At 49.9% G+C, this 26,042-nt stretch overlaps 1 protein-coding gene across 1 annotated transcript; it reads left to right on the top strand.

Annotated features, from left to right (window-relative positions):
- Nucleotides 1–653: 653 nt before the first annotated feature.
- OVOL2 (ovo like zinc finger 2) lies at nucleotides 654–25,776 on the top strand. Its single transcript, XM_065919589.1, has 4 exons — nucleotides 654–848; nucleotides 1,511–1,731; nucleotides 11,658–11,847; nucleotides 25,078–25,776. The coding sequence occupies exons 1-4, from the start codon at nucleotides 749–751 to the stop codon at nucleotides 25,389–25,391; spliced, it is 825 nt and encodes a 274-aa protein (XP_065775661.1). The 5' UTR covers nucleotides 654–748; the 3' UTR covers nucleotides 25,392–25,776.
- Nucleotides 25,777–26,042: the final 266 nt, after the last annotated feature.

The raw sequence follows: 26,042 nt of genomic DNA, 5'->3' as shown, positions 1-26,042 counted from the left end.
AACCGAAGCCCCTAAGTTCCCTCTTTACCGGATCAGAATCCCGGGCGTCTCCCCGCGGCCTCCACACAACTGAGACTTCAACAAACCCAGGAATGATCCACAAGGTCCAGAGGAGCTGAGCCATTTTCTGGCTTGCTCGTCGGAGACGAATCCACGGGTGGGGGCCGGGGTGCGGGCACTAGCGGGAGGCCCCAGCTCTGAGGAGCAATGCCCCGGGAAGCGCGTGCCGCGTTTCGTTCCAGGAGATCGCCCTGAAGTGCCTGTGATGCGGCATGGGGCAGGGGGTTCAGAGAGAAGCGTCCTTCCCTTCTTACAAAGGGGAGGGGGAAGAATCAGACGTTAAATTCTTTTGCAAACATTCATGCCTAAGGAAGGGCTGGAACAGGCAGCCCCGGCCGCCGGAACCGGTCGGACAGGTAGCGAGCTTGTTGACACCGTTATGTTGCAGGGCGCATGCTCACTCCCAAGTTTCCTGGTGCCTTTTCTATTCCACCTTATGAAACTTTTTTCCTCGGCGTGGTCTCACCCGTGATTTCAGGCAGAGGTGTCGCGGAGCCCGGAGGCTGGGAATCTCCCGGCGTGCGGGGGAGAGGCCCGGCCGCGCGGCGGCGGTGGGGGGCGGAGGGAGGGGGCAGGCGGGGCGGGAAGGTGGGCTCCGGCCGCGGGGAGCCGGGGACCAAGCCGCCGCCGCCTTTAGCGGGGAGCAACCGGGACTAGGGGCCCGCAGTCCGGGAAGAGGGCCCCCACGATGCCCAAAGTCTTCCTGGTGAAGAGGAGGAGCCCGGGGGTCTCGGTCCGCAGCTGGGATGAGCTCCCGGACGAGGAGAGGGCAGACACCTACATCCCAGGTGAGCGCCGCGCGGGGGCCGGGCCTGGGCGCCAGGTTCCTGGGGTGGGGGCAGGGGTGGCCGGGTCCCCTCTGCTCCACGACCCAGGCTGGACTCCCTCCGTCCCCCATGCCCCTCCTTCGGTCGGGGAGGAAGTTACTGGGGCACGAGAGGACCGAGAGAGGCTGGGAACCCGCGACGCCCTGCACCCCCTCCCCCCTAGTGGGCGCCTCTAATTGCCCGGCGGCGGGACCGTTGGCTGCGGCGGGCGGAGGTGGCCCAGGAGGGGGACTGGGGGCCAGGAAGGGGCAACCTCAATCCCACGTCCTCGTGGGGTTGCACAGGGATGGGTCAACCTCTCCGGGGCCAGGTGGCTCGAGATCGGGTCCCCCCATCAGCGTCCCAGGGAGTGGAAATTTGGCGCGCGGTGTCCCCAGCTGCGCGTGGCCCTCCGTACCTCGTGGGCACGGGAACTGGGAACGAAGAGCGGACGCCACCACCCCCCCCCCCCAGACCCCGAGCTGGGGGCTCGCTCGCCCACCCCCGCCGCGTTGCCCACTTGGCGAGGTGCCCAGGTCCGGGGAGGGGCGGTGGCGGCGGCACCGCCCGCAGGTCAAACTGCCGCGGGCGCCCGGGCCTGACGCCGCGTGTCTGTGTGTCGGGGTGCGGCCCTCGCTCCGCAGTGGGCCTGGGCCGTCTGCTCCACGATCCCCCCGAGGACTGCCGCAGCGACGGCGGCAGTAGCACCGGCGGCGGCAGCAGCAGCGCGGGGGAGCCCGGAGGCGCAGAGAGCAGCTCGTCCCCGCGCGGCCCGGAGCGCGAAACCCCAGAGCCCGGCGACGGCGAGGGCCCTGATGGACACCTGGCGGCGAAGCAGCGCCCGGTCGCCAGGTCGAAAATCAAGGTACGGAGTCGACTCTGCCCCCGCCGCCACGTGCACCACGCCCTGGCGTCGGGCTCCCGGGGCCGGCGCCCCTCCCTGGCGCGCCCCGGCACCCGTGCACCCTGCGCGCCCGCTGCGCAGCTCCTGCACCTGCCCTTGGGTCGCGGCCAGGGCGCCTCCGCGTGTCCTCCTGCCTGCGGGCTAGCCTGCCGCTGCGCCCGTAAGACCCGCTCCCCGCATGGGCACAGCCCTCCCGCGTGGCCTCTGGAGCTGCCCAAAGCGCTCAGACACAGCCTCCTTCCCCCATTCTGTGCATAGCGCCTGAAGCACAACCAGGCGGTTGGCGTTCCGGGGGTGGGAAAGGAGAGCCCCCAGGCCCTGGGATCCCCTCCTCTGGGTCGCAGTTCCCAGCGCTGTTTGAACTCGAAGGGAATTTCGCCCCGTTCCTTGCGTTCCGAAGACAGTCGTGGGAGCTTGGCACACAGTAGGTCTTTCACAGTAACAACTATTCCCAGCGCCAATTATGAAGTGCCCGTTAGACACGAGGTCTGTGCCGGGCACTTTTAAACTGGTGTTTATCAAATCTTCTTGAATCATATGGACGGATAATCGGATTCAACTGCAAATTGCCCCGTGGCCCCGCCCGCAGTGGCTTGCAGTGCTTGTTTCCCTCTGTTCTCGCGCTTCGGTCCCCAACCCCCAGCCAGCCTCTTGGAATTGTAGGCCACAGTTTATCACGACGCCCATCTGCGCTTTCCTGGGTGGAACTTCCAAGATTGCCTGCTCAAAGGTATCCGCTACCTCCAAGATTAAGTCCCATTCCACTGACTCACAGCCAGTCGGAGCCAGGGAGTGGTGTTTTTACGAATCATATGACCCCAGCTTCTAGCCAGGTGGGCCTTAATGCGAACCTTTGCGGGCTCCAGTCCCTCGGTATAGGTGTTAATTCTTCGGCGCTTCTGGGCGGTCCCAAAGCGCCCCATGTCCCGGCCGGGGGATGGGGAGGAAACCCTAGAACACTGCGGATTGGGAAACTTCCGTTACTTTTGGTGGGAGGGGTCTTCCCTCCCCCGTGCTTATTCCTGGCCCCTGGGGCTTGGCTCTGGGATGGGCTGGAGTGATTTGGTTATGAATTGAGGCTAGATGCTTGAGCTAGGAATCCTTAGGAAAGACAGCTTTAAAGGATGCTGCCTACTGGGTGTGGGCATCCCGCTTGGAAAGGTTCAAAGTCAGCTGGTGGGAGGCTTCTCTGGACCTAGTGGGGTTAAGTGGGAGGGACAGTTTGCCTGAGGCTGCTACCTCTGCCCTCCAGGAAATTCTACAAAGTGTCTCACTTGCATATTTACCACCCGGCTGGAAAGACAATTGAAACGTTGTTTGGGGGTTGGTACTAGCTAGTTTAAACCTCAAACCCCCAACTGCCCACATTGCCCTGGAAAGAAAGTGGCAGGGGAAAAATATCCAGTCCCTTAACCACCGTTTTAGGAGATCTCTGATGCCCCGGGCCAACAGCTCCATTGGGGCCCTGGATTAAGGGAATGAAGAAATTAATCTTATTCCAGGATGTTTGTCTTGGTGCTGCCCCCAGGGGTGGGGGTGGAGTGTAGAGTTTGCTCCTCAACCATTAACTAAATTTCCAGAGGAGCTTTTGTTTGTTTACTGAGGCTGAAGTTCAGGTTCCTTCTCCTCTCTGCTTCCACCTGAAAATAGGAGACATCTTGGTGTCAAGATGCTCCAAGATTATAGAATTATCAGCCATGGTATAGTCCATTTTCAAATGACTGGTCAAACCCCCCTTGACTTAGCAAGTGGTGTAACTTTAGAGTTCTGTGCAAAGTACAGTGAACTATCTAAGAGGGGGAAGCCATTGGAGCAAGATGTATTTTTTCAATGACTGGAAGGCACCCATTAAACAGTTGGTTCTTAGAACCAGAGAAGGGCAGAGAGAAGCTCCATCCACAGCATTTAGTGCCTGCAAGGCAGCCAGTAGATAAAGTTGTGCCACCCTAGTGTTTTAGAACCATCTGACAGTAATGGTTAGGGTTCTATGCTCTGGCTTTTGCAAGTTGCTAAACCTTCCAGGCTTCAGTTTCCTCATCTGTAAACTGGGAGTGTTAATAGTAATGACATTTGCCTCAAAGAGTTGTGAGGATAAATGAGTCAAGCAGAAAACATGGTAGGTGCCCAGTGACTCCAGCTAGGATTCTTTGGGTTGGTGGAGAGACACAAATACTATATTAATTATTAACACTATTACAGGAAAGTGAACGCTCAACCAGAAGCACGAGGCAAGATGCAATACATTCTGAGCAGAGGGAGGTATGAATTCGAGTGCAGTGAGAGAGTGTGAAGAGGCAGGCTTTAGGGCTGAGCCTGAAGCTTGAGTAAGAACAGGACTCGGTGCTGAAGGGAGGATGGGAAACGGGCCTGGGATCAGGGAGGGTCAGGGTGAGGAGCTGGAAATATAGCTGGGATAGGCTGAGATGGTAAAGGGGCCAAGCCGTGAAGTGTGGATGCTCCTGTGGGGGCAGATGAGGGGCCGTGGGAGAAGGAGAACCTCATTTGGGTCCATCTCACTAGCTGCGCTTGGGAATACGTTTATTTGTTCTAAGCCTCAGTTCCCTGATCTGTAAAATGGAGAAATAATAGAATGGGCCTCTCAAGCATTGGGGTAGACAGTGGATACAAACTGCTGAGTGATCTTCTTAGTGTATAAACTGCCCAGTGGGGAGTTAGCTGATAGTGACCTGTGGCAGGTTTTGTTAACGTTCAATATTTTGTTGCCCCCAGCAAGGACAAGGGATTTACCAGCTGGTTTGGCTGGATTTAAGTATTATTTGAAAAAAACCCACCCGTTTGATGTTTGGAAGGCAACATAAGCCTCATCCCTAACTCCTTGCCTATTGACTTCAGTCTCCCAAGACAGAATTGGAAGCTCCAATTCCCCCACCAACCTTGTAACTCACCATCTCCTTGGCTGACCAGACTCCTCTTCTTGACTCTAGAGCCACCTAAGGCAGGGAACATTCCTAGTGGGCTCATATTTGCAGCAGCTAGTACAGTAATGCCTGACTCATAGGAGGACGTACGTCAACATGGAAGAGAAATACAGACAGGGAAGGAGGAGTCAACAGTCCCTAGACATAAGTGACATTATTTGGGGAAAAACAGGAAGGAAAAAGGGGAAAATGCTTGGAATGGATACTTGAAAAAGCTTAAATTAATTTAAAGGGGGGAAAGGAGAAATAGGAGAACAACGTGTGAGCTGCAGATTACGGGGCATTAAATGGGGTAAGTCTTTCCTGGTGGCTCAGATGGTAAAGAATTTGCCTGCAATGCAGGAGACCTGGGTTTGATCCCTGGGTCAGGAAGATCCCCTGGAGAAGGAAATGGCACCCCACTCCAGTATCCTTGCCTGGAGAATTCCATGGACAGAGGAGCCTGGCAGATTATAGTCTATGGGGTTGCAAAGAGTCGGACACAACTGAGTGACTAACACTTCCTTTCAAACTGGGATAAAGAGAGACCAGGCTGAGCTCCCAGGAGTGACTGACTCCCAGAGCCACATTGCAGAACTGGGCTGCCTAGGGAGCTGCTGCGGTGGCCGCTACGGTTACTGTTTGCCCATCATGATGCTTCTGCTAATGCAGGGTGTGAAACAATTGCTGCATACTTGCCTCGGTTCAATTAACTCAGGCCCGCCTGAAGTCAAATCTCCAATAATGCATGTAACTGGTGGAACCCAGGTCACATCTAAAGACCACAGCTGTGAGGGATTCTGGGAAATGTTGTGTCATGCTTTCTAGCCTCTGCTCAGCAGGATGGCCCACCCCAGAGCAGGGACAGAGGCTGAGCCCGTCCACTCACAGGATCTACTCAGGGACCCAGATGTGGTCCAGTCCCCTCATATTTATGGGGAGAAAGATAAAGCCAGAGAGGCTGCGAGTTCCTCACAGGTGCTGGTGGCAAAGCCCAAACGGAGGCCCCTTACTCTTCAGTGTACTGTGCTGTTGTTGGAGTGTTGTTGTGTAGTTATGCTGTTGTGCTGCCACCTTAGCCACTAGTGTGACATGAGGGAACCTGAAGCAGTTTCTACCACATGACAGGGAACAAAGCTCAGGGTTATCCCTCCCTCTCCCACACATCGTGCCCAGACCCATGGGCCTGTCCCTGGGAGGTGTCGGCACACATTTTGCAGACTACAAGCCCCATCAAAATGTCAGTGTGGGCACCTGCAAGTGTTTTAGCCCCGGTTTCTTCTGGATGATAAGGATATGTTCCCTTCAGCGTCTCTGCATTTGGGAAGACTGCATTCTGCCATGTAGTGGAATTGTGATGCTTAAGGATGCAAGAGGGGTATTTTTATCCCAAAGAAATTGGGGAATTACACTTAGCACGTTTTGAGCACTCAGACCTAAGCAGATGTGTCAGTGGCAATCTTGTCCACGTGACCATGGAAGGTAGCCTAGACCCACGATAGCCTACTGCAGGGAATAGGTCCATTAATTTAAGGAACTTGTGTGGTGGAAGCATCCACAGAAAATAAAGGATTTTTTTTTTCCTTTAGAAGTTGACAGGTAGGTGACCTTAGCCAGCTTTGAAGTTGGTCAGAGGGCCAGCCCAAGTCCCCACCTCCCTGGACGCTCCTGGAGTCTTCCATAGCTCCGATACAATGATGGGTTTGTTTCTGCTGCAGAGGACTGTTTTTCAGAAGAACTAGAGGGGAATTTTATGTGTATTTTAAATGAAAGCCGAGATCCTGAAGAAAACAGGACAGCAGATAAGAAAGCACCAAGCTGCAGGGTTGGAGAATTAACTGTCTCTCTTCATCTTTCGGCCCTGAATTAATTGCCAATTAGTTAATGAATCTCCAGACTGATGTCACCTCCCACCCTCCATGGTAGCTTCCCCACTTGAGTGCTGAGCCTTTTGGAGAGTTAATTTTGGATTACGGGTGAGACTATTAAACTTTTTCAGAAGATGACACAGTATCTGGAGCAGTACCCTGTAATTGTACACATTAATAATTTCTATATCAAAGCCTGAGTATTGACACCAAAGGGTAGCTTCTAGTTTTGTTGCCAATGGAGATAAGAGAATGTTGGTTTTCAGAACATTTTTGATTTCAGAGTTTCAGATGAAGGACTAGGGGCTAGTGACCCACAATGAAGGTTAGTTTCCTTTTTCTTTCATCAGTGAGAGGAAAACTCAAAAGACAGGTGGAGAAACGAGGTTTTGACCAATTACATTTTATTTAGGATCACAGGATGCTGGAACTTGTCAAACTCTAGAGTTATGATTTACCGAGCAACCAGTATTCCTTAACAATTCCAAGAGGCAAGTATCGTTATTGCCCACATTTTATGGGGGAAGGGGTGTGAAATTACTCTTAGAGAGATTGAGTAACTTGCCTACTGCCCAGACTGAGTGGTAGAGCAGGATTTGAATTTAAGAAAAGAGCTCATCTAATCCCATTTGGGGCTTCCCCCGGTATCTCAGTGGTAAAGAATCCTCCTGCAGTGCAGAAGCCCCAGGAGACAGGGGTTCGATCCCTAGATCGGGATGACCCCCCTGGAAGAGGGCATGGCAACCCACTGCAGTATTCTTGCCTGGAGAATCCCATGGACAGAGGAGCCAGAAGGGCTACAGTCCATGGGGATGCAAAGAGCTGGACATGACTGAAGCGACTTAGCACACACACATATGGTGATCTTAAGAGAATGTGATACATCTATTACCATTCCAGTGATCTGCTGCTGCTTCACAGATAACCCCAGATTTAGTAGCTTGGTATAATGTTTTACAGTATCTTCTAGTTCTGTGGCTTGACTGTGCTCAGCTGGGTGGGTTTTGCCTGGGGTTTCTCTTGTGGGTGTAGTCGGATGCCAGTGGGACTGGAGTCTCCTGGGCTGGATATCCAGGAGGGCTTACTCAGGTGGCTGGTAGTCAGTCTTCTGTCTTTTTTTCTAGCTGCTTTCATTATATGATCCTACCATCTTTTTTTTTTTTATTTTGTAACAAGTCCCTATTGATGGACATATAGGTAGTTTTCCAGCCTTTTGCTATCACAGACCAAATTTCCAGGCATATGTGAAGTGTGCTCTGTGGGATAAATTTCATCTTTAGAAATTTATCCTCCAAATGTTTTTCTGCAGAATTCTCGGGAATTTCTCCTTTTTTTTTTAAAAAAAAAAAAATTGATGTATAGTTGATTTACAATATTGTGTTAGTTTTACAGGTATGGCAAAGACATTCCGTTATACATATATATGTGTGTCTGTGTATATATATATATATATTTTTTTTTTTTTTTTTTTCCTGATTCTTTTCCTTTATAGGTTACTACAAGATATTGAATATAGTTCCCTGGGCTATACAGTAAATCCTTGTTGGTTATATATTTTATATATAGTAGTGTGTATTTGTTAATCCCATACTCCTAATTTATCCCTCCTCCCCTCCTTCTTTCCCCTTTGGTAACTATGTTTGTTTTCTATATCTGTGAGTCTGTTTCTGTTTCATAAATAAGTTAATTTGTATTATTTTTTAGATTCTACATATAAGTGATATCATATAGTATTTATCTTTCTCTGACTTCACTTGTATGATCATCTCTAGTTTTGTCTATGTTGCCACAAATGGCAATATTTCATTCTTTCTTTTTTTTTTTATTTCATTCTTTCTTATGGCTGACTAATAAGGCATCTCTCTTTTCTTTCTGATGAAGGAATTTTTCCTTCTCTTTTGTCATTAAAAAAATTTTTTTCTTGGCCGTTCAGCACATGGGATCTGATTTCCCAACCAGGGATTGAACGTGTACCCCCTGCATTGGAGCTCGGAGTCTTAACCACTGAACCGCCAGGAAAATCCTGTGCTTTCTTTCTGACAAGTGAACTAGTTTGGCAGAAGCTGGCTTTATCAGCCTTGATCTTTTGCCTTTTAATTAACCCTACATCTTTCAAAGAGAGACTCTATTCAGAGGCTCTGGATACAATTCATCACTGTCTGGGGCTGGACTGCTCAGGACACATTTACAGGCAGCAAGTGGTCCTTTCTGGGGATTCTCTGGATAAGCATTTAGCAGTGACTCCGTTTTTCATATTGTGAAATGGGGATGTGCATAAAGGTGGAGAAATGGGAACCGTGCTTTCGCTCAGGCTCAGGGGAGAACTTTTCCTTTTGCTCTGGGAAGACCAGAGGGAAGTTCCCTGAGAATGGGGTGCCCTCCCTCTGCAGTCCCCTCACTCCTCTTTGCTCCCCAAGGTTAGAAAACTGTCTATATCTTGCTCAGATGGTCTGCTGGCCCTGCACCGCTTTCAGTGGTTACTGACCCCCTCCCCTCTGCCCTCAGCATTTTCTTCTTTTCAAACTAAAAAGTGTCACTGATATCAGATTTCCACCCTGGACTGTCATAGGAGGTATCTATGTTGCATGCAGAGCATTTTAAAAATAGGAATTTACTGAGAGGATTAAAGTAAATAAGAATCCAGTTTGGAACTGTGGTCGGCACGTTCCCCAGGCACGTTGATGCAGGGCTTTCAGAAGACAGCTCTCCCTTTTTTCACGTTTCTAATCAGAATGACCAGGGTCATTTGCCTGTGTTCTATTTAATTAGCTGTGCGACCTCTCAAATGACCTTCTTCCTGTGTAGACTTGGCTTTGAGAAGCTCCAAGTACCCTTTGCCAAGATTTGGGCTATATTTAGTCTTTTTCACATCCCTTCAATGGAGGCAGTGACCAGAATGGGGACTTGGGCACTGTGGATGAGGGTCAGCGGACACAGGGCAGAGGTGGGGTATGAGGCAGGAAAGTCTTTAGACTCAAGCCCCGTGGTCCTCTTATATCTTCCAGTGTGCCCCACCTCCCTCCGTCCTCTGACAGTCCAGTTCATCGGGGATCCCAGGTAGAGCCCTGCCCTTCTCCGCTTCTCTGGTTCCTCGGCTCTCTTCATCAGCTGCTCTCCAGGGCTCAGGCTAGCCAAAACGGACCCCACACAGCTCCTATTTCCCAGCCCTCTCCTGAATCTTTTTTGCCCTTCCCCCATCTTCTTCCTCCTCTTTGGCTGAGACACTAACTTCCCGAGAAGCATGTTTCCTTGCACCAGGCCCCCCCGTCCAGGGTTAGGTGCCCCTCTGAGCAGCCTCTTGCACCCTGGACTTCCCAGATAGCAGTGGCTTGTACCTAGGCATGTGCCTAGACCAGCCGCCTCTTGGGGACAAGCCATCCTGATGACAGGGCACCCTCCAGCTCGGAGCACAGGCTCTGTCTGGAATTAGGCACACATTAATGTCGGCTGAGACTAAGATGGAGCAATTGAGAATGAACCGCTGGAGGGGGCCGACTGAAAAGCCCTGCTCTGCGGTCTTCACCTTCTGCTACCGTTGAGTTGTTGTCCAGCAACTCTTTCTGACCTGCACGGTGCAGGGCTGCCATCTAGGCTTGGGGCCTGGGGGTTGGAACCTGCACAAACACTTGCTGACTTCCACCAGGTGTTTAGTTGAGGAAGGCAGGTGAACCCTGAGGAAATACTTCTGTGTGATGGAAGCCTCTGGAATGAGTTGGAATAAAGTGCTAAACCATCTGAAGGCCAGTCCTTCATGTCTCAAGTGTGGTCCATGGACTGCACCGTGGCATCTCCTGGGAGCTGGCTTGAAATGCAGCATTCAGACCCCAGCAGACCTCCTGAATCAGAAGTTGCATTTTAACAAGACCCCCAGAAGAGTCGTGTGCACACTGGGGATTGAGGGGCTCTGGTATTAGGGGTACCGGGACCAGTTTGGGCAGGCACTGCAGAGCCTGGAAAAGCTTATCTGGGAGGGAACAGGTGAGCTGGGCTCGGTGAAGGTGGTACCTCGGGGGGATGAAAGGAGGATGTTTGAGACTTGGAAGGTGTTAAGCCAGGAAGGGACCAACTCTTCTTGCGAATGACACTTGTCTGAAACAAGTTTTTTAGGTTCTTTTATGAATAGAATTTTTGGCAGAACAATTGGCTCTATCTTCTAAAGGATCTAGGAAACCTTTGATGAATATAACAGATCTGGTGTTTTTCATCACGTAGTTAGAGATTCTGTTTTCTTCCTTTGAGGCAGCAAATGCAGTTGAGAGAGTGGAGTGGACTGTTCAGAACCTGGGATTTGATTATGGCTTTTCTGGTAATGAAGCTGTGGGATCCTGACCAAGTCCCTTCGGAAGCCAACTGTCATTTGTTCATGATTCTGGGTCAGCAGCTGGGGCATGGCTGGGCTAGGCAGTTCTCCTCTGGGCCGGTTTGTTGACTCAGCTGGTGGTAGTCCTGGGTGGGCCGGAAGGTCCAGTGGCCCCTTATCCACACCTGGCACCTCACTGCTCCTCCGCCAAGCTGCTTGGGCTTCCTCACAGCATGGGGTGCTCCTGGTTCTTGGTGGCCTCTGGCTTTCAAGAGGGAGGAGGGAGAAAAGCCGCAGGTCTCTTAAGATCTGGAAGTGACACAGGCTCTGATCCAGGGGGGTGAGGAGACAGTCTCTTTTGATGGATTCAACCTCAGTGCAGGCCCGGAAGGAAGAAATTGACTGTGGCTGTCTCTGGGGGCTCTGGGATGTTATCAGACCTACACTCCTCTCTTCTTTCTCCCTTGCATCTTCAGCACTGGCTTCCCCCTCAGGGTATGAGGTGGCAGCTAGAGCTCTAGCAAGCAGGAAGGACTAAGGCCAGGAAGGGCACCATCCTCCTCCTTCCAGAGAGTGTATCTTACTAGGGTGGTGGTCCCACCCCCACTTGCTGGGGGCGGGGCGCCGCTGGAAATCCAGAGAATGGATGTAGGGAGGGCTGCCCTGTTCCACCGCTGCCCAAAGCCTACACCTGTTGGGAATTTTTAGTAGGGGGCGGGGCAGGCCAAGCCAGGGCCAACCCCTCCCCTACCCCCCGCCCCCCCAGCCCCGCGCTGGACCTCACGCCCCTCTCTGCCCCAGTTCACCACAGGCACCTGCGGCGATGCGGCTCTGCATACCTGCGACCTGTGCGGCAAGGCCTTCCGTCTGCAGCGCATGCTCAACCGGCACCTCAAGTGCCACAGCCAGGTGAAGAGGCACCTGTGCAGTTTCTGCGGCAAGGGCTTCAACGACACCTTCGACCTCAAACGGCATGTGCGCACGCACACAGGTGAGGGGCGCGGCACGAGCTCCTGCGCCAAGAAGGAGGGAGCCCTGAGCAGAGGCGTGTTTCTGGAAGGATCGCGGGGCGGGGGTGAGGGGGGCGGAGGGAGGGCCATTTGGAGCCAGGCCGCTTGCCAGCAGTGCCCCCTGGGGCCCGCGACCACCCCCCTCTCTCAGCCTGGTCTCGCCCCCAGTGAGATGCGATTGGAGGCAGGTCACTGGTTGGGAGTGCCCTGGGATGCCCACACGAAGCATCTGGGCGTCAGGTGCAGCCATCGGGCCCGGCTGATGCTGGAACGCGGTTCCTGTGGTCCCTCTGCAGATATTTTGTGCTTCTCTCTCGGGAAGTGAGCCTGTCTCAAAATAGCATCACGTTGGTTCCTCCTGGGAGCTCAGAAAGAGAAGAAAACACTCAGCGGACTTGGCGCTCTCCAAGCCTTCTGCGGGGGTGGGGAGGAAGGGTCGGGGCGCGGGAGGGCAGGCGGGTGGGCAAGTGCCTGCCCCCTCAGCTTTCCTCAGTGCCCGCTTCTTGTGCAGCGGGTCTAAGTCCCCACCAGCTCCTTCCACAGACAGCCCTGGGGGTCTGCCGGCATCTCTGATTGCTGGTAGCTTCCCCAGTTTTGTGTAGGAGATGTCTGGTCTGCAGGCTTCTCCTTGAGGGCCACACCTTTGCCAGAGAGATCCCTTGAGAATTCTAAGATGCCATTTCCCAGCTTAAAAAAAAAAAATTCTCCAACTCTGGGCAGGAAGAAATCCAAAGTCTCCATCTTGATGGGCTCCATATAAAGCCCCTGTCGGTCTGGCTCCCGTCTTCAAATCTGCCTCCTGTTCCAGCCTCTCCGAACCCTCATGCACCCCACTGGGCTCCATCCTCTCATCCCATTCTGACCAGTCTTATGCGGGTCCCTCTCTCCCTACAGTCCCTAGAATTTGTTATTTATAGTCCTGCTGACCCCTTAGGCCCTTTCAGGGTTTAGGGTTTCCCCTCCCACCCCCACCCCCGCCCCTGGCATTTTGGGGGTGGGAAAATGTCCACTCCTCTCTCTCAGTGGGGCTCTCAGCTCCCCAAGCCCCACATAGGGACCTTCTCTGATCTTTGCTATTGAGATTTCCTTTATAGACTCTGTCATACATTTTGTTCTTAGGTTATAAGCCATGAGCTCCTTCCTGGCCTCAGAAGGGTGTTCTTCACCCCAAAGAGTGGTCTGACATGCTAAAAGGTTTTTCTTTTTTCCTTTTAAAAAAACTTTGCTAAAGTGAAATTTTCATTTAAATTTCATTTAAATGTAACAATGCATCCAGAAAAGCACACATGTCATAAGCGCACAGTTTGAGAATGTAGGAGTTTCTACAGAGTGAACACACCCATCTAACCAGCGGGAGTACAGACCCTGTAAGTCACTGCCCTGCCCCGCACCCCCTCTGGTCACTGTCACCTTACCTCTGAGAGGCACTGTTAGCCTGACTTCTGGCAGCATCACTGACTGTTGTCTGGCTTTGAATGTGATGAAAGTGGAATCAGTAGAGAATGCTCTGGGATCTGGCTTTAATGCTTTCATTTCAGTCCTGAACATGAGAGAACCTGTAAACGTTTGACCTCTGTGTGGCCAGGCTGACACCTTGGGTTGAAGCAGGAAGAATGCTTAGGGAGTGGCTGGTGGTAGGGTAATTATGGAGGGTCCCAAATAGGGTGATGTAGGTGGTAGATGTCCTGTGGGTGGTAGATGGTCCTATGAAAGGTGGAGGGGTTCTGCGATTGGTAGGGCAGCCCCAGCTATCAATGAACCCAACAAGTGGCTACAAAGCTGGTCTAATAGGCAACTAACCCAAAGGGTTGAGAAACTGGGGATCGGTTGCCCAGTCATTTGTCGTTGGTTGTCCTGGAGAATTCCTCAGTTTTGCATCTTTTTCTGAGGATGTCGTTGAGGGCATGGCCTATTTCTTCTGCAGCTCCTTGCCTGATGGGTTCTCTGGCCACTCCCTGATCCTGGATCCTGGCCTTTAAGACAAAGTGAAGGGGGCTCTGGGAGCATTGTGGGCTGCTGGTATGGTCAGGTGGAGTAAACATGGAGCTGCCTCATCTGTGACTGAGTTAATTCTCCGTTAGTGGAAATATGAGGGACTGACCACTCTCAGGGAAGAGTTTGCAAATTGAATCGGTCACATAGTGGTTAAAAAATCCAGATCTGAGCTAGCTGTCTGTGCAGGCTTGTCCAAATTACTTTTTTTTGGCTTTAGTTTGTCCATCTCTAAAGTAGGCGTGGGGTTTTAATACCTATCACCTAAGTGATGGCTGTGAGATTTCAGGGCAATAATGGTGTATAAAGTGCTTTGCACTCTGTAAGCACTTAGTTCAGTTCAGTTCAGTTCAGTTGAGTTGCTCAGTCGTGTCTGACTCTTTGCAACCCCATGAATCACAGCACGCCAAGCCTCCCTGTCCATTACCAACTCCCGGAGTTTACCCAAACTCATGTCCATCGAGTCGGTGATGCCATCCAGCCATCTCATCCTCTGTTGTCCCCTTCTCCTCCTGCTCCCAATCCCCAAGCATTTAGTAAATATGAGCTATTAGAGGTGGTGAATGTTGAAATAGTTGGCAGAGTTTTCCTGAGGTCTGAAGACTCACCTCTGTGCTTGCAGAGACCTCAGCCCACATAGAGAGAAAGAATCCAAACCCTAGACTCCCCAAGAAAGCCAGAGGGTGTGCCAGACAAGAAAAAGTGGCATCAGGGATGCTTCTCGGAGGAGGTGTCCTCTTGGTTGAGCCCTGAAGGAGGAGCAAGATTTTTATAGACCTCTAGTGACTGCTAAAGGAGAGGCCGAAAATCCCAGGGATCCTGCAAGCTAGGCAGTACGGCGCTATCACCAAAAATATCGTGAACTCTAAAATTACAAAGTGACTTGAATTTTTTTTTTTTTTGGCCATACCATTGCAGCATGTGGAATCTTAGTTCCCTGACCAGGGATTGAACCCTTACCCCCTGCAGTGGAAGAGCAGAGTCTAACCATAGGACCTCCAGGAAAGTCCAACTGATTTGCATTTGAGTCTCTATTGGACAGTTCTTAGATCACTGAATCTATAGATAATGATTTTAATTTTTTTAATCATAATTTTAACTCTTAAAGTGACTCCTCCTTAAGCTTCTTAAGGGGCCCAGAGCCAGTTCTAGTCCTCTGGTCTTCTGATGTTCAGCTGTGTCCAACTCTTTGCAACCCCATAGACTATAGCCTGCCAGGCTCCTCTGTCCATGGGATTTCCCAGTTAAGAATACTGGAGTGGGTTGCTATTTCTGCCTCCAGATCTTCCCGACCCAGGGGATCGAACACACGTCTCCTGCGTTGCAGGTAGATTCTTTATGGTGGTTAACGAAAAGTATTAGGAAATGTCTTGAACCTGTTTTCCCTGCTCTGGTTTATTTTCTTTTTTTTTTTTTCTGGTTTATTTTCTGATGGAGACTTGCCTCCAGGTAATGATGAACCAGAGAGAGGAGTCAAGGGATTGTTGACAGATTAGCTGCTGACAGATCAGTCAAAGGCCACCAGCTGTGGTCATGCTGCTGAGCGGGAGCTGGAGGGGCAGACCTGGCCTTCTGGCTCGAGAGGCCTTCCCTGTGAGCTCTGAGCTCTGTGCCAAAGGGATAATCGGTAAAAAGAGCAAAGAGTTGGGAGTCCTCTGACCTTGTAGCTCATATGAACCACCTCACTAGCTCCAAAGAGCTTACCAGAATTCTGTGAACTTGGCTTTGCCTTTGGTTGAGACGTAGATGCTGAATTTTTACTCTGGACAGTGACAGGTAAATGTTGTGTTTGGACTAGAAGCAAAGATGTGGACAGTTTTCCTAAGTACAGTAGCTAGTTCAGTGAAGGTTGTGGTTGCTCCCAGTCTGGTCGGGCCAGTCCATGATTAGTGTAAAAACTTACCTAAGAACTCTGGACCCTTGTTTTGAGAATTGGAGGGACAGCGTTGAGAGTTGGACAGAGCTGGGTGGGGCCCAAAGAGCGGAGTGAATCCCCTCCCCCTCATCTCCTCCTGCCCTCTGCAGCCCCAGAGAGAATAGGGCGTCCAAGGAAAGATTCAGAACAGGAGGAAACATCTTGGAAAAGACCCAGGGAAACCAGAGCCTGGAAATGTCTGACCTTAATATCCAAGTAGATGAAAGAAAAGATTAGACTTCTCTTTTGGATATGACTTCACCAAGGAAAGAGTAGACTGCGGGTGTGCGAGTGAGGTGGAGGGTTGGGGGGAGTAGCCATGTGACATCTGACTCCAGGTTGGAAGAAACTGGAGTAGAAAGAAGCTCCGTTACCATCTTGTGAAAATATATTGGCAAACGAGTGGCTATTTTCAATCCAGATGGTCTTAGGTTGGGTTCCCTACAAGCAGTTTCTGAGATGGTGATTCTTTTTCTTTTTTAAAAAAATAATTACTTTTATTTTTAGTTATTTGGCTGTGCCCGGGCTTAGTTGTGGCATGCAGAATCTTTAGGTCCCTGACCAAGGATTGAACCCAGGACCCTAGCATTGGGAGCGCATAGTCTTAGCCACTGGACCACAAGAGAAGTCCCTGAGATGGTGATTCTTATAAACCGATGTATTGAAGGGTAGGCTCTTGGGAGAAGCCTGCGAGGCAGGGGGGAACTGCACAGGGTAGCAGGGGTGTGGCCCTAGCCTGATCCCACCGGGGTCTTGGGTGGGACTGGCTCTACAGGCCTGTCCTGCCCCAGGCAAGTGGGGGTCCACTCAAGGGGATCTGGTCGGGGAACCAAGAGCACTCACTGCACACAGAATAGAGGGGTTTGCTCTGTTTGAGAAGAGTTGACAGGGTCACTGAGGCCAGTGTCAGGTCAAAATGACACAGAGGACAGAGGGGGAGAGTTGGGGAGAGCTTTCAAGAAAGGAATGTATATTCAGTTCACAGCCCGTGAAAAATGTCATGGGTCTGTTTTTAGAGAATATCCTTTTGGCTTTGTTTAGCTCTTTTAGGTTGAACCAGCTGGCCATCCACGGAAGGAGATGGTTTGGTTTTTTGGTGGGGGGAGATCTGTCATTTAGAGTAGAATGTAGCAACCAGCATGGGCCAGACTCGGTACTCACCGTCTCTGCCCTCGATGCCCGGGACCCTGAGCACCACCGGCACCTGGGGGCTAGATGAAACGCCGAGTCACGTCTGCAGAGGTTTCAGGTGTGTGGTCTGGGTGTTGTTTGTCACTGTGACCAGATGTACCAGGCTCATCAGACAAGTACAGCCTTAATTGAAAGCATTTTATTTTTTTTCCTCATTTGTATGACTACTTACTGTGTGAAAGACTCCAGTCGACATAGAAGCTATAAAGGGCAAAGCATAGCTGCTGTAACCAGCTGAAGAGGGCACACATGTCTGGGGTCACCCGCCCAGTTTGTGGGAGGCTCCAGAGCGTGTAACCCACGGTGGTTATACCTTTACAACTCTGGCTAGAATAAAAGAGTCAGTTCGAGGTGCTTGTCATTCCTGTGGAAGCTTCTGAGTTCCATGGGGGGACACTGAGGAATTCAGGTTGGAGGTCACTTGAGGGAATGGGGGGGCTGTTGACCAGAGCAGTTGTGTGTGCCCTGCTCCCACCCCCACCCCAGCCCCCAAGGGGCCCTCTGGCCTTATCTTCCATCTTGGCCACATTGAGCAAGAGAGGAGGCCAACAAATCCCGTCTTGATTGAAGAGGAGGAAATGATGGTGTCGTTTGTTTGGAGGTGAAAGGAAAGGAGTGGAGAGATTGGATTGGGAGAAGCACAGGGTGGGAGAAGCTTGAGTGGGGTACGTGGGGGAAGAATAGAGTTACCTCCACCCCTCCCACCCCAGGGAGCTGAGGAGCAGAACACAGACTCCTTCACTCAACAAGCCCTCCCCTCTTTGAGTTTAACTTACTTTTTAGCTACAAAAAATAATATAAAAGGGAAAGAAAGAAAAAAAGAAAAAAAAAAAGAAGCCTCCTCTTCACACCAAGCCCTATGTCCACTCTTGAACGCAAAGGGAAGTCGCTCAGTCATGTCTGACCCCGTGGACCATAGGCTGCCACACTCCTCTGTCCATGGGACTTTCCAGGCAAGAATACTGGAGTGGGTTGCCATTTCCTCCTCCAGGGGATCTTCCTAACCCAGGGGTCGAACCCAGATCTCCCGCGTTGCAGGCAGACTCCTGACCATCTTGAGCTGCCAGGGAAGCCCCTCCTGAAAGCAAACCACCATTTAATTTTTTCCCCCAGAAATTTTTAGTACACACTGCTTTTTCATGTACTATCTACCTGGGAGACTGTTCCCTACCTGCACAGATGGAGGTGTCTCACTCTGTTGAATGGGTATCAGCGCTTCTTATTGTGAGATGATGATGTAATTTCAAATATGGAGGCACTGTCATTTTTTTTCTTGCTCCAAATGTAACACTGTCTTTCATTTTCAGGGTTTTTTTTTTCCTTTCCTCCCTTCCCTATTTCTTTTGTTTCTCTCCTTCTCTTCTAATTTTAGAGAATGCAATCACAGATCTTCTTATATATCCTTTGCCAACTTGTGTGAGTCTTCCTGTAGATAATTTCCCTGAAGCTGGCTAAAGGGTAGACCACTTCTGATGTTTATGGGCGTGGTCACATTTCCTCTTGTGGATGTTGCCCTAAATGTCCATCCCATGAGGTGGCCTGCAGAGAGCTTTTCGAGGAAGCCCACTTTTGAATAAAGTTTAGTAAAGGAGACAGACACAGCAAGCAGAACAAAACAGATATTGCCAGTAACAAAGACTTTTCTTTGGGGATATGTGAGATGAAGCTTGATTTGGCAGTAGAAATAGAATGTTTGAAAAGAAGGAACCCTTTGTGATAACCCACACACAGTATTTTCTGGACTAGGTGATACAGGCCCACAGCACAGCCCTGAAAGTGGCTGGGGAAGGAAGTCTGTTCCTGCCTCTCTCCACCAGCTGCCTAGGGACCACATTTTATTATTTTATATATATATATTTTTGATTTTTGTTTTTTGTTTTTTTTCTACCGTGCCACGTGGCATGCAGGATCTTTGTTCCCCAGTTAGGGATCAAACCCAGGCCCCCTTCTGTAGAAGCATGGAGTCATAACCACTGGACTACCAGTGAAGTCCCTAGGGACCACATTTTAAAATGTTATCATTTTTTACAATTTTTGATTTTTTTATAAGTATAAAATGCTTTTTAAAAAAATTTCATCACGTGTCTGTTCCATAATGCTTTTTAACAATTGCTGGGTTTTTTTTCAATCACTAACATGGTTTTGTTTTTGTCATTGACAAATGATACTGTGATTGAATCATTGCTTTGACTCCTTAAATATTGCTTAGGTGTACATTAAAAATATATGTCTACATTTAAGAAATGTAACGCATTAAAGAAGTCCTCTGCAAAATTGTTGTTGTTTTATCACTAAGTTGTGTCTGACTCTTTTGTGAGTAGGAAATTGCAACCCACCCCAGTATTCTTGCCTGGAAAATCCCATGGACAGAGGAGCCTGGCAGGCTACAGTCCATGGGGTCCCCAAAAAGTCAGACATGACTTAGCAACTAAACAAGAAATTCTAAAGTGTGTCTTTGCATTCTTTTGACCTGCATTGTAGGCACTTGAGGTTGCATCCCATTGAGTATTTACTGTGTGCTGGATCCTTGGCTCATGAGATCTCAGTTACTCCTCAGAGCAGCCTTACAAGGGGGTATTAATTATTGTCCCCATTTTACAGGTGAGGAGACAGGCATGGACTTGGTTGATGAGTGGTTGATGGTTAATGCCTAGGTTTCCAGTGGCCTTGGACTCTGTTACTGTCTAGGTGTTGGGGATGGTGTCTCTCAGTTCTGGAACCCCACTCCCAGCACAGACATGACTGGCCACTGCTTAAGAGCATTCATGTCCAAGACAGGGAGACCTTCGCATCGGTCTCCCTCACCTGGGCTCCTCTCTGGCCACCTTTGCACCGACCTCCGAGTCTGTGGGGGAAAGGAGGACTCCAGGAGGTAGGAACTTGTTCCCAAGCCCAGAGTCACCAAGAGGCAGCTGCTGTGTGACAAGGTCTGCTTGTCCCAGTGAGTGAGGAGTGAATGTGGTGATGGGGTGGGGGGAGCAGGTTTGCAGAAGTCAGAATTAACTGCAGTAACGAGATGTGGGGGCCTCCTGTTTCCCCCTCCCCACCTCTGTCATCCACACGATGCAGGCTTCCAATACCCTCTCGCCCTTGCCATCCAGGCTGGCGTTGGGTGCGGTGCCTGTACAATTCAGCTGAGCAGCTGGGTGAAGAGAGGAAGGAGACGTGACTCTGCATGTGGACTTGTCCGAGGGGCGGGGCTCGGGACAAGCAGTGCAGCCCCGTCCACCCCTCTTCTCAGGCCACCTTGGGGTGGGGACCTCCAGGAGTAGGCTGGGAAAAGCACCCACTTCCAGAATCTAGGAGTCATTGCTCCAGGTTAAAGCTGTTGGAAGTGTGCTGGTTTCCCCACCAGCAGAGTTTTGGATGTTTTAAAATAGTAGTGGGCTGTTTCCGATCCCTCCTGAAAGGAGCAGCTGGTCTCTAGGTGAATTTGTCTTGATGAGCTTCGGGTTTGAAATCAGGGTGATTCTTGATTGGCCAGAGGTGGTATAAGCCAGCTGCCTTGTGGGCCCAGAGGCCTGGGTAACACAAAGCCCCTTGTGGCCCAAACATGTGACCTACTTGTTGTATTCCTTTCGGGCAGGTCTCATCATACCCCCTACGTTTGTAGAAAACCAGCCCCCAAGATGTGACTGACCTCTCTTTTCCTGCGCCAGTAGGGTTCATTCATTCATTCATTCATTGAAAAATGACTTGACAGTGGCAGTGTTTGTTGCTCAGTTGTGTCTGACTCTTTGTGACCCCATACTGTAGCCCGCCAGGCTCCGCTGTCCATGGGATGTTCCAGGCAAGAACACAGGAGTGGGTTGCCATTTCCTCCTCCAGGGGATCTTCCTTTCTTTTCCTGGGCCAGGAGGGTTCTTTCATTCATTCAAAAATGATTTACTGAGCACCTATTATGTGCCAAGTGCTGAGCATTATAATGAAGTTTCTTTTGGCAGTTTTTCTGGAACCTGCAGAATATAATACAGGCCTGCCTTCTGCTTGGGTGGGCTGGAGGAACACCCTACCACAACACTGAGCTGATGGGATTATTCTCACACTGAGTGTTAGAGGCAATGATGGAGGCTTCTGGATGTGGAAGAATAGTGGAAGCCGTTCAGTTTGTTCAATTTGTTCAGGTGGTTGAATGAGGGTGGGGAGTATTTTTTTGTTTTGTTTCCATTTTGACTTCCTTTATCATCTGTGTAACTTCATAAACAGATATAGCTCTCCAGGAAGCACCAGTAAGGCACTGGGGACTTGTAACCTTGAGGAAAAGACTGGGGTGCATGTCTGCCTCAGGCACCCCAAGTGCCGTCCTATGGCTTCATCTGGCATCGCTTTAGACCTCAGCATCTAAAGATGCTGGGAACCTGCTAGAAAATACAGGTTCTTGGCGCCACCCCAGAACCGGGATCGCCAGTGAGGGTGGGGGGCCTGGAATCTGTGTTTTGACAAGCCCTCTATCTATCTAGGTGATTCTGTTTTGGACTCAAATTTGAGAACCACTGCTTTTGCTTGAATCAGGAGGTCTAGGGTGGGGACTCGAGGCTCTGCACTTCCAACAAGCTCCTAGGTGATGTGATGTGGGGTGGACCACACCTTAGTACCAGGTTGTACAAGGCAGCATGATGTGTTACGAGGGTGTGGGCTGCAACAGTGCTTCCTCAATCTCTATAGTCTTTAAAAGATGGGATTTGGGTGCAGCTGAACAACGAAGCACCATGGTGCTGCTAAAAAGGGGTGAAATCAGGCTGTAAACACTACCATGGTAACATCTCCAGGACTATTTACTTATTTTTATTTTTTATTGAAGTATAGTTGTTTTATAACGTTGTATTAATTTCTGTTGTATAGCAAAGTGATTTAGTTATACATATATGTTCTTTTGGGAGGCTTCCCTGGTGGCTCAGATGGTAAAGAATCTGCCTGCATTGCAGGAGTCCTGGGTTCGATCCCTGGGCTGGGAAGATCCCCTGGAGAAAGAAATGGCAACCCACTCCAGTATTCTTGCCTAGAGAATCCCATGGACAGAGGAGCCTAGTGGAGTCAGTTGTATCTGACTTGCAAAGAGTCAGATACAACTGAGTGACTTTCACTATATGTTCCTTTTTTAAAAATATTCTTTTCCATTGTGGTTTATCACGACATATTGAATATAGTTCACTGTACTGTACAGTAGGACCTTGTTGTTTATCCATTCTATATATAATAGTTTACATCTGCTAATCCCAAACTCCCACTCAATCCCTCCCCCAACCCCCTTCTCCTTGGCAGCCACCAGTCTGTTCTGTCTGTGCTTCTGTTTCATAGATAGGTTCACTTGTGTCATATTTTAGATTCCACACATAAGTGATATCATATGATATTTGTCTTTGTCTGACTTACTTCACTTACTATGAACATCTCTAGCTGCATCCATGTTGCTCCAAATGACATTCATTATTTCATTCTTCTTAACAGCTGAGTAGTATTCCATTGTATGTACGTACCACATCTTTAGCCATTCATCTGTTGATGGACATTTAGGTTGCTTCCATATCTTGACTGTTGTAAATAGTGCTGTTGTGAACAGTGGGGTGCATGAATTTTTCTGAATTATAGTTTTCTCTGGATATATGCCCCGGGGGTGGGATTGCTGGGTCATATGGTAACTCTATTTTAGTTTTCTGAGGAACCTCCATACTGTTCTCCATAGTGACTGCACCAATTTACATTCCCACCATCAGTGTAGGAGGGTTCCCTTTTCTCCACACCCTCTGTAGCATTTATTTGTTGACTTTTTAATGATTGCCATTCTGACTGGTACCCTAGGAATATTGTTAGGCAAAAAAAAGTAGATTTTGAAGAATACTTTTAATAGTTTGCTTCCATTAAAGCCAGGATAGTAAAATCATAATAAATTTCATTGTTGTATAAATCAAAAAAGCATTTTAGAGTGTGAATTTTAATTTTCACTATTTTTTCAGCAACTTAAACAATTTTTTCTTTTTTTGGCTGCACCACAGGGGCATGCAGGATCCTAGTTCCCCTACCTGAGATCAAACCCATGTCCCCTGTGGTGGAAGTGTGAGTCCTAATCACTGTACCACCCAGAAAGTCCTTGAAAATACTTATCTTGTTTGATGGTTTTGCATACTCTTTTTTTTTCGTACTCTTAAATTTTGAGCCTAAAGCTTTGGGGATTCCTGTGGGAAGTGGTCTTTCTGGCCACCAGGCCCTGAGATGGTCTAACTACTTGCAGCCTCCTCTCTGCTCCATGGACCTCTCTGGACTTCCAGAAGCCCCATCTCACCCAGTGGGGTACCCATGGGGGCGTGGGGGTGACTGTCATTTGATTGCTGAGCTTCTTGCTCTGTGTGGTACCTGTGGCCTCTCCAGCCAGGTGGCAGGCCCCACTGATAGTAGACCAGATTTAAAGTCAGCACGAGATCTAGATTGGAGATGCTTTCCTGACTGTAGCTAATGTCATTGGTGCTCTGCCTCTGCCCCTGTCCTTTGCCACTTCTGAGCACATCTGTCCACGTCGAAGCTGACCACTGCGGGTGTTCTTGCTGGAGGCCCCCCACCCCCACCTCCAGGCAGGTGGGACCTACTGTGGCGAGAGCCCCCCACCCCCCAAGGGCGCTCTCCAGGGTGCTGCCTAAGCAGAGGGACAAAGACCCCAGCTCCTGAGGGGCAGGGTGACTCAGAGGTGTGTGTTCTCCTCTGTCCCCTACCTTGCCTGACCAGTTGGACCCTGGTTGCCCACTGACTGGATGACACCCCCCCCCAACCTTGTCATCTTGTCCCTCCCCTGAAGGTGGGGAGTCACCTCACACTGTTCCTGGGGTCTCCCTTCCTAGAGGCACCTTCCAAATACCTCCTTTTCCAGGAAAACCCAAACTAAAATAAAATCACGGTTTACTCTGCCCACTCTGAAACCCAAACATTAAGGCAGGCAAGTGAGAAGATTAGAGTACCTCCTCTTAAAGCCAGGTGGTAGAGTTCTGCTGTTTGTGTCTGTTTTTATTATGTTTGCTCTGTGGACAATTTTGTCTCCTGCCTTAACCATTTTCCTCATATTCTTCATCCTTGGTTATGGTGATTCTTTTTTTCTCCCTATTTCCCCAACCCAGGAGCCCCTGATAAGTATGTTTCTCTTGTTTCCTGGGGGAGTTGGACTTTACTGCATCTAAGGGATACCACACACTATCTGTCTTCCTTTGTATGGCTCATCTCACTGAACATAATGTCCTCAAGGTCCATCCACATTGTTGCAAATGGCAGGATTTCCTCCTTTGTCCTGGCTGAATGATACTCCATTGTAGATATGTACTACACCTCCTTTATCCATTCATTTGTTGAGGGATACTTAGGTTGTTTCCATGTCTTGGCTGTTGTGAATAAAGCTACAGTGAACAGGGATGTGGAGATAGCTTTCTGAGATCCTGTTTTCATTTTCTTCGGATAAATATGGATAGTGAGATTCCTGGATCATATGGAAGGTCTGTCCTTAAGTTTTCAAGGAACCTCCACCCTGTTCTCCACAGTGGCTGCACCAATTTACATTCCCACCAACAGTGCATGAGGGTACCCTTTTCTCCACACCTCCTCCAGCATTTATCTCTTGTCTTGTTGATAATAGACATTCTGACAGGTGTGAGGTGATTTCTCCTACCTTGTTCAATTGCTAAGTCATGTCTGACTCTTTGGGACCCCACGGACTGCAGCATGCCAGCCTCCTCTGTCTTCCACTATCTCCTAGAGTTTGCTCAAACTCACATCCTTTGAGTTGGGGATGCTGTCTTACCATCTCATCCTCTGCTACCCTCTTCTCCTTTTGCCTTCAATCTTTCCCAGCATCAGGGTCTTTTCCAGTGAGGTGGCTCTCCTACCTGCGTGGTGGAAAATTGCACTTTTCTGATGACTATTGATGCTGGGCATCTTCCCTTGTGTCTCTCAGCCCTTCATATGTCTTCTTTGGAAAAATGCCTATTCAGTTCCTTTGCATGTTTTTTGAATTGGATCATTTGGGGTATTTTTTTTGCTATTGGGTTGTATGGGATGACTTTTAATGGCCTCATAGGTGGGAAGCTCTGGCTTGGCCTTGACCCGCTGGTTCTGTGTCTGCCCCTCGCCCCTGCAGGCATTCGCCCCTACAAGTGTGATGTCTGCCACAAAGCCTTCACCCAGCGCTGCTCCTTGGAGTCCCACCTGAAGAAGATCCACGGGGTGCAGCAGCAGTATGCCTATAAGCAGCGCCGGGATAAGCTGTACGTCTGCGAGGACTGCGGCTACACGGGCCCCACCCAGGAGGACCTGTACCTGCACGTGAATGGTGCCCACCCAGGCAGCGCGTTCCTCAAAAAGACATCCAAGAAACTGGCAGCTCTCTTGCAAAACAAGCTGACGTCCTCGCTCCAGGGAAACGCCAACCTGAGCGAGGAGGAAGAGAAGTAGGAGAGGGGCGTGGATGCCAACTCTGCCACGTGTCCACGGATTCCTGGTCTTGCAGGTCCCCTCCCCCATGTGCTATTCCAGAGTCCAAGTGGTCCGTTCATCTGTCCTGGGGGCCTCATTGGGGGCTCCGTGCCAACACTGTCGTTGGTAACAGTGGCATCAGGCCCCTGTTACCTGGGCCCTCAGGAACGCTGTCATACTAATGGAAGCTTGTGGAGGGCTGTGATCACCGTCTGGGTCTAGTTTTCGTGTTTTGTTTTGTTTTTAGGATTTTCACACATGGAGACAGGGGTGTTCTGAGAGAAACACCCTTGGAGAGATTGATACGGTGCCTTGAAATAAAACTACTTCCACTTGAAATGCTACTCCAGCAAGGAAAACGAATTCTGTTATTCTGAAAGCATTGGCCGGAATTATTCTAATAAAGGGAACATCCTTGTGGAATTATCCGGCTCAGAATGCAACAGGAGAGTGCTGACCTGGTGCTCCCTGTCCAGGGCTTATCGCGGGACCTTTGACTTCAGGTTGTTTGGGGGTCACTGTTTTGTATTAGTGGGTGGGTTTGAAGAAGCAAATCTTGAGCACTGGGTAAAGGTAAATACATGGCTGGTGAGCTGGGCAAAGGCTCTGGGCTCGGCTTGGATGGGCTCA

The sequence above is a fragment of the Muntiacus reevesi genome, chromosome 2, assembly GCF_963930625.1.
Source record: "Muntiacus reevesi chromosome 2, mMunRee1.1, whole genome shotgun sequence".
In the NCBI taxonomy this organism is placed as follows: domain Eukaryota; kingdom Metazoa; phylum Chordata; class Mammalia; order Artiodactyla; family Cervidae; genus Muntiacus; species Muntiacus reevesi.
This window is presented reverse-complemented; position numbering and strand designations above follow the sequence as displayed.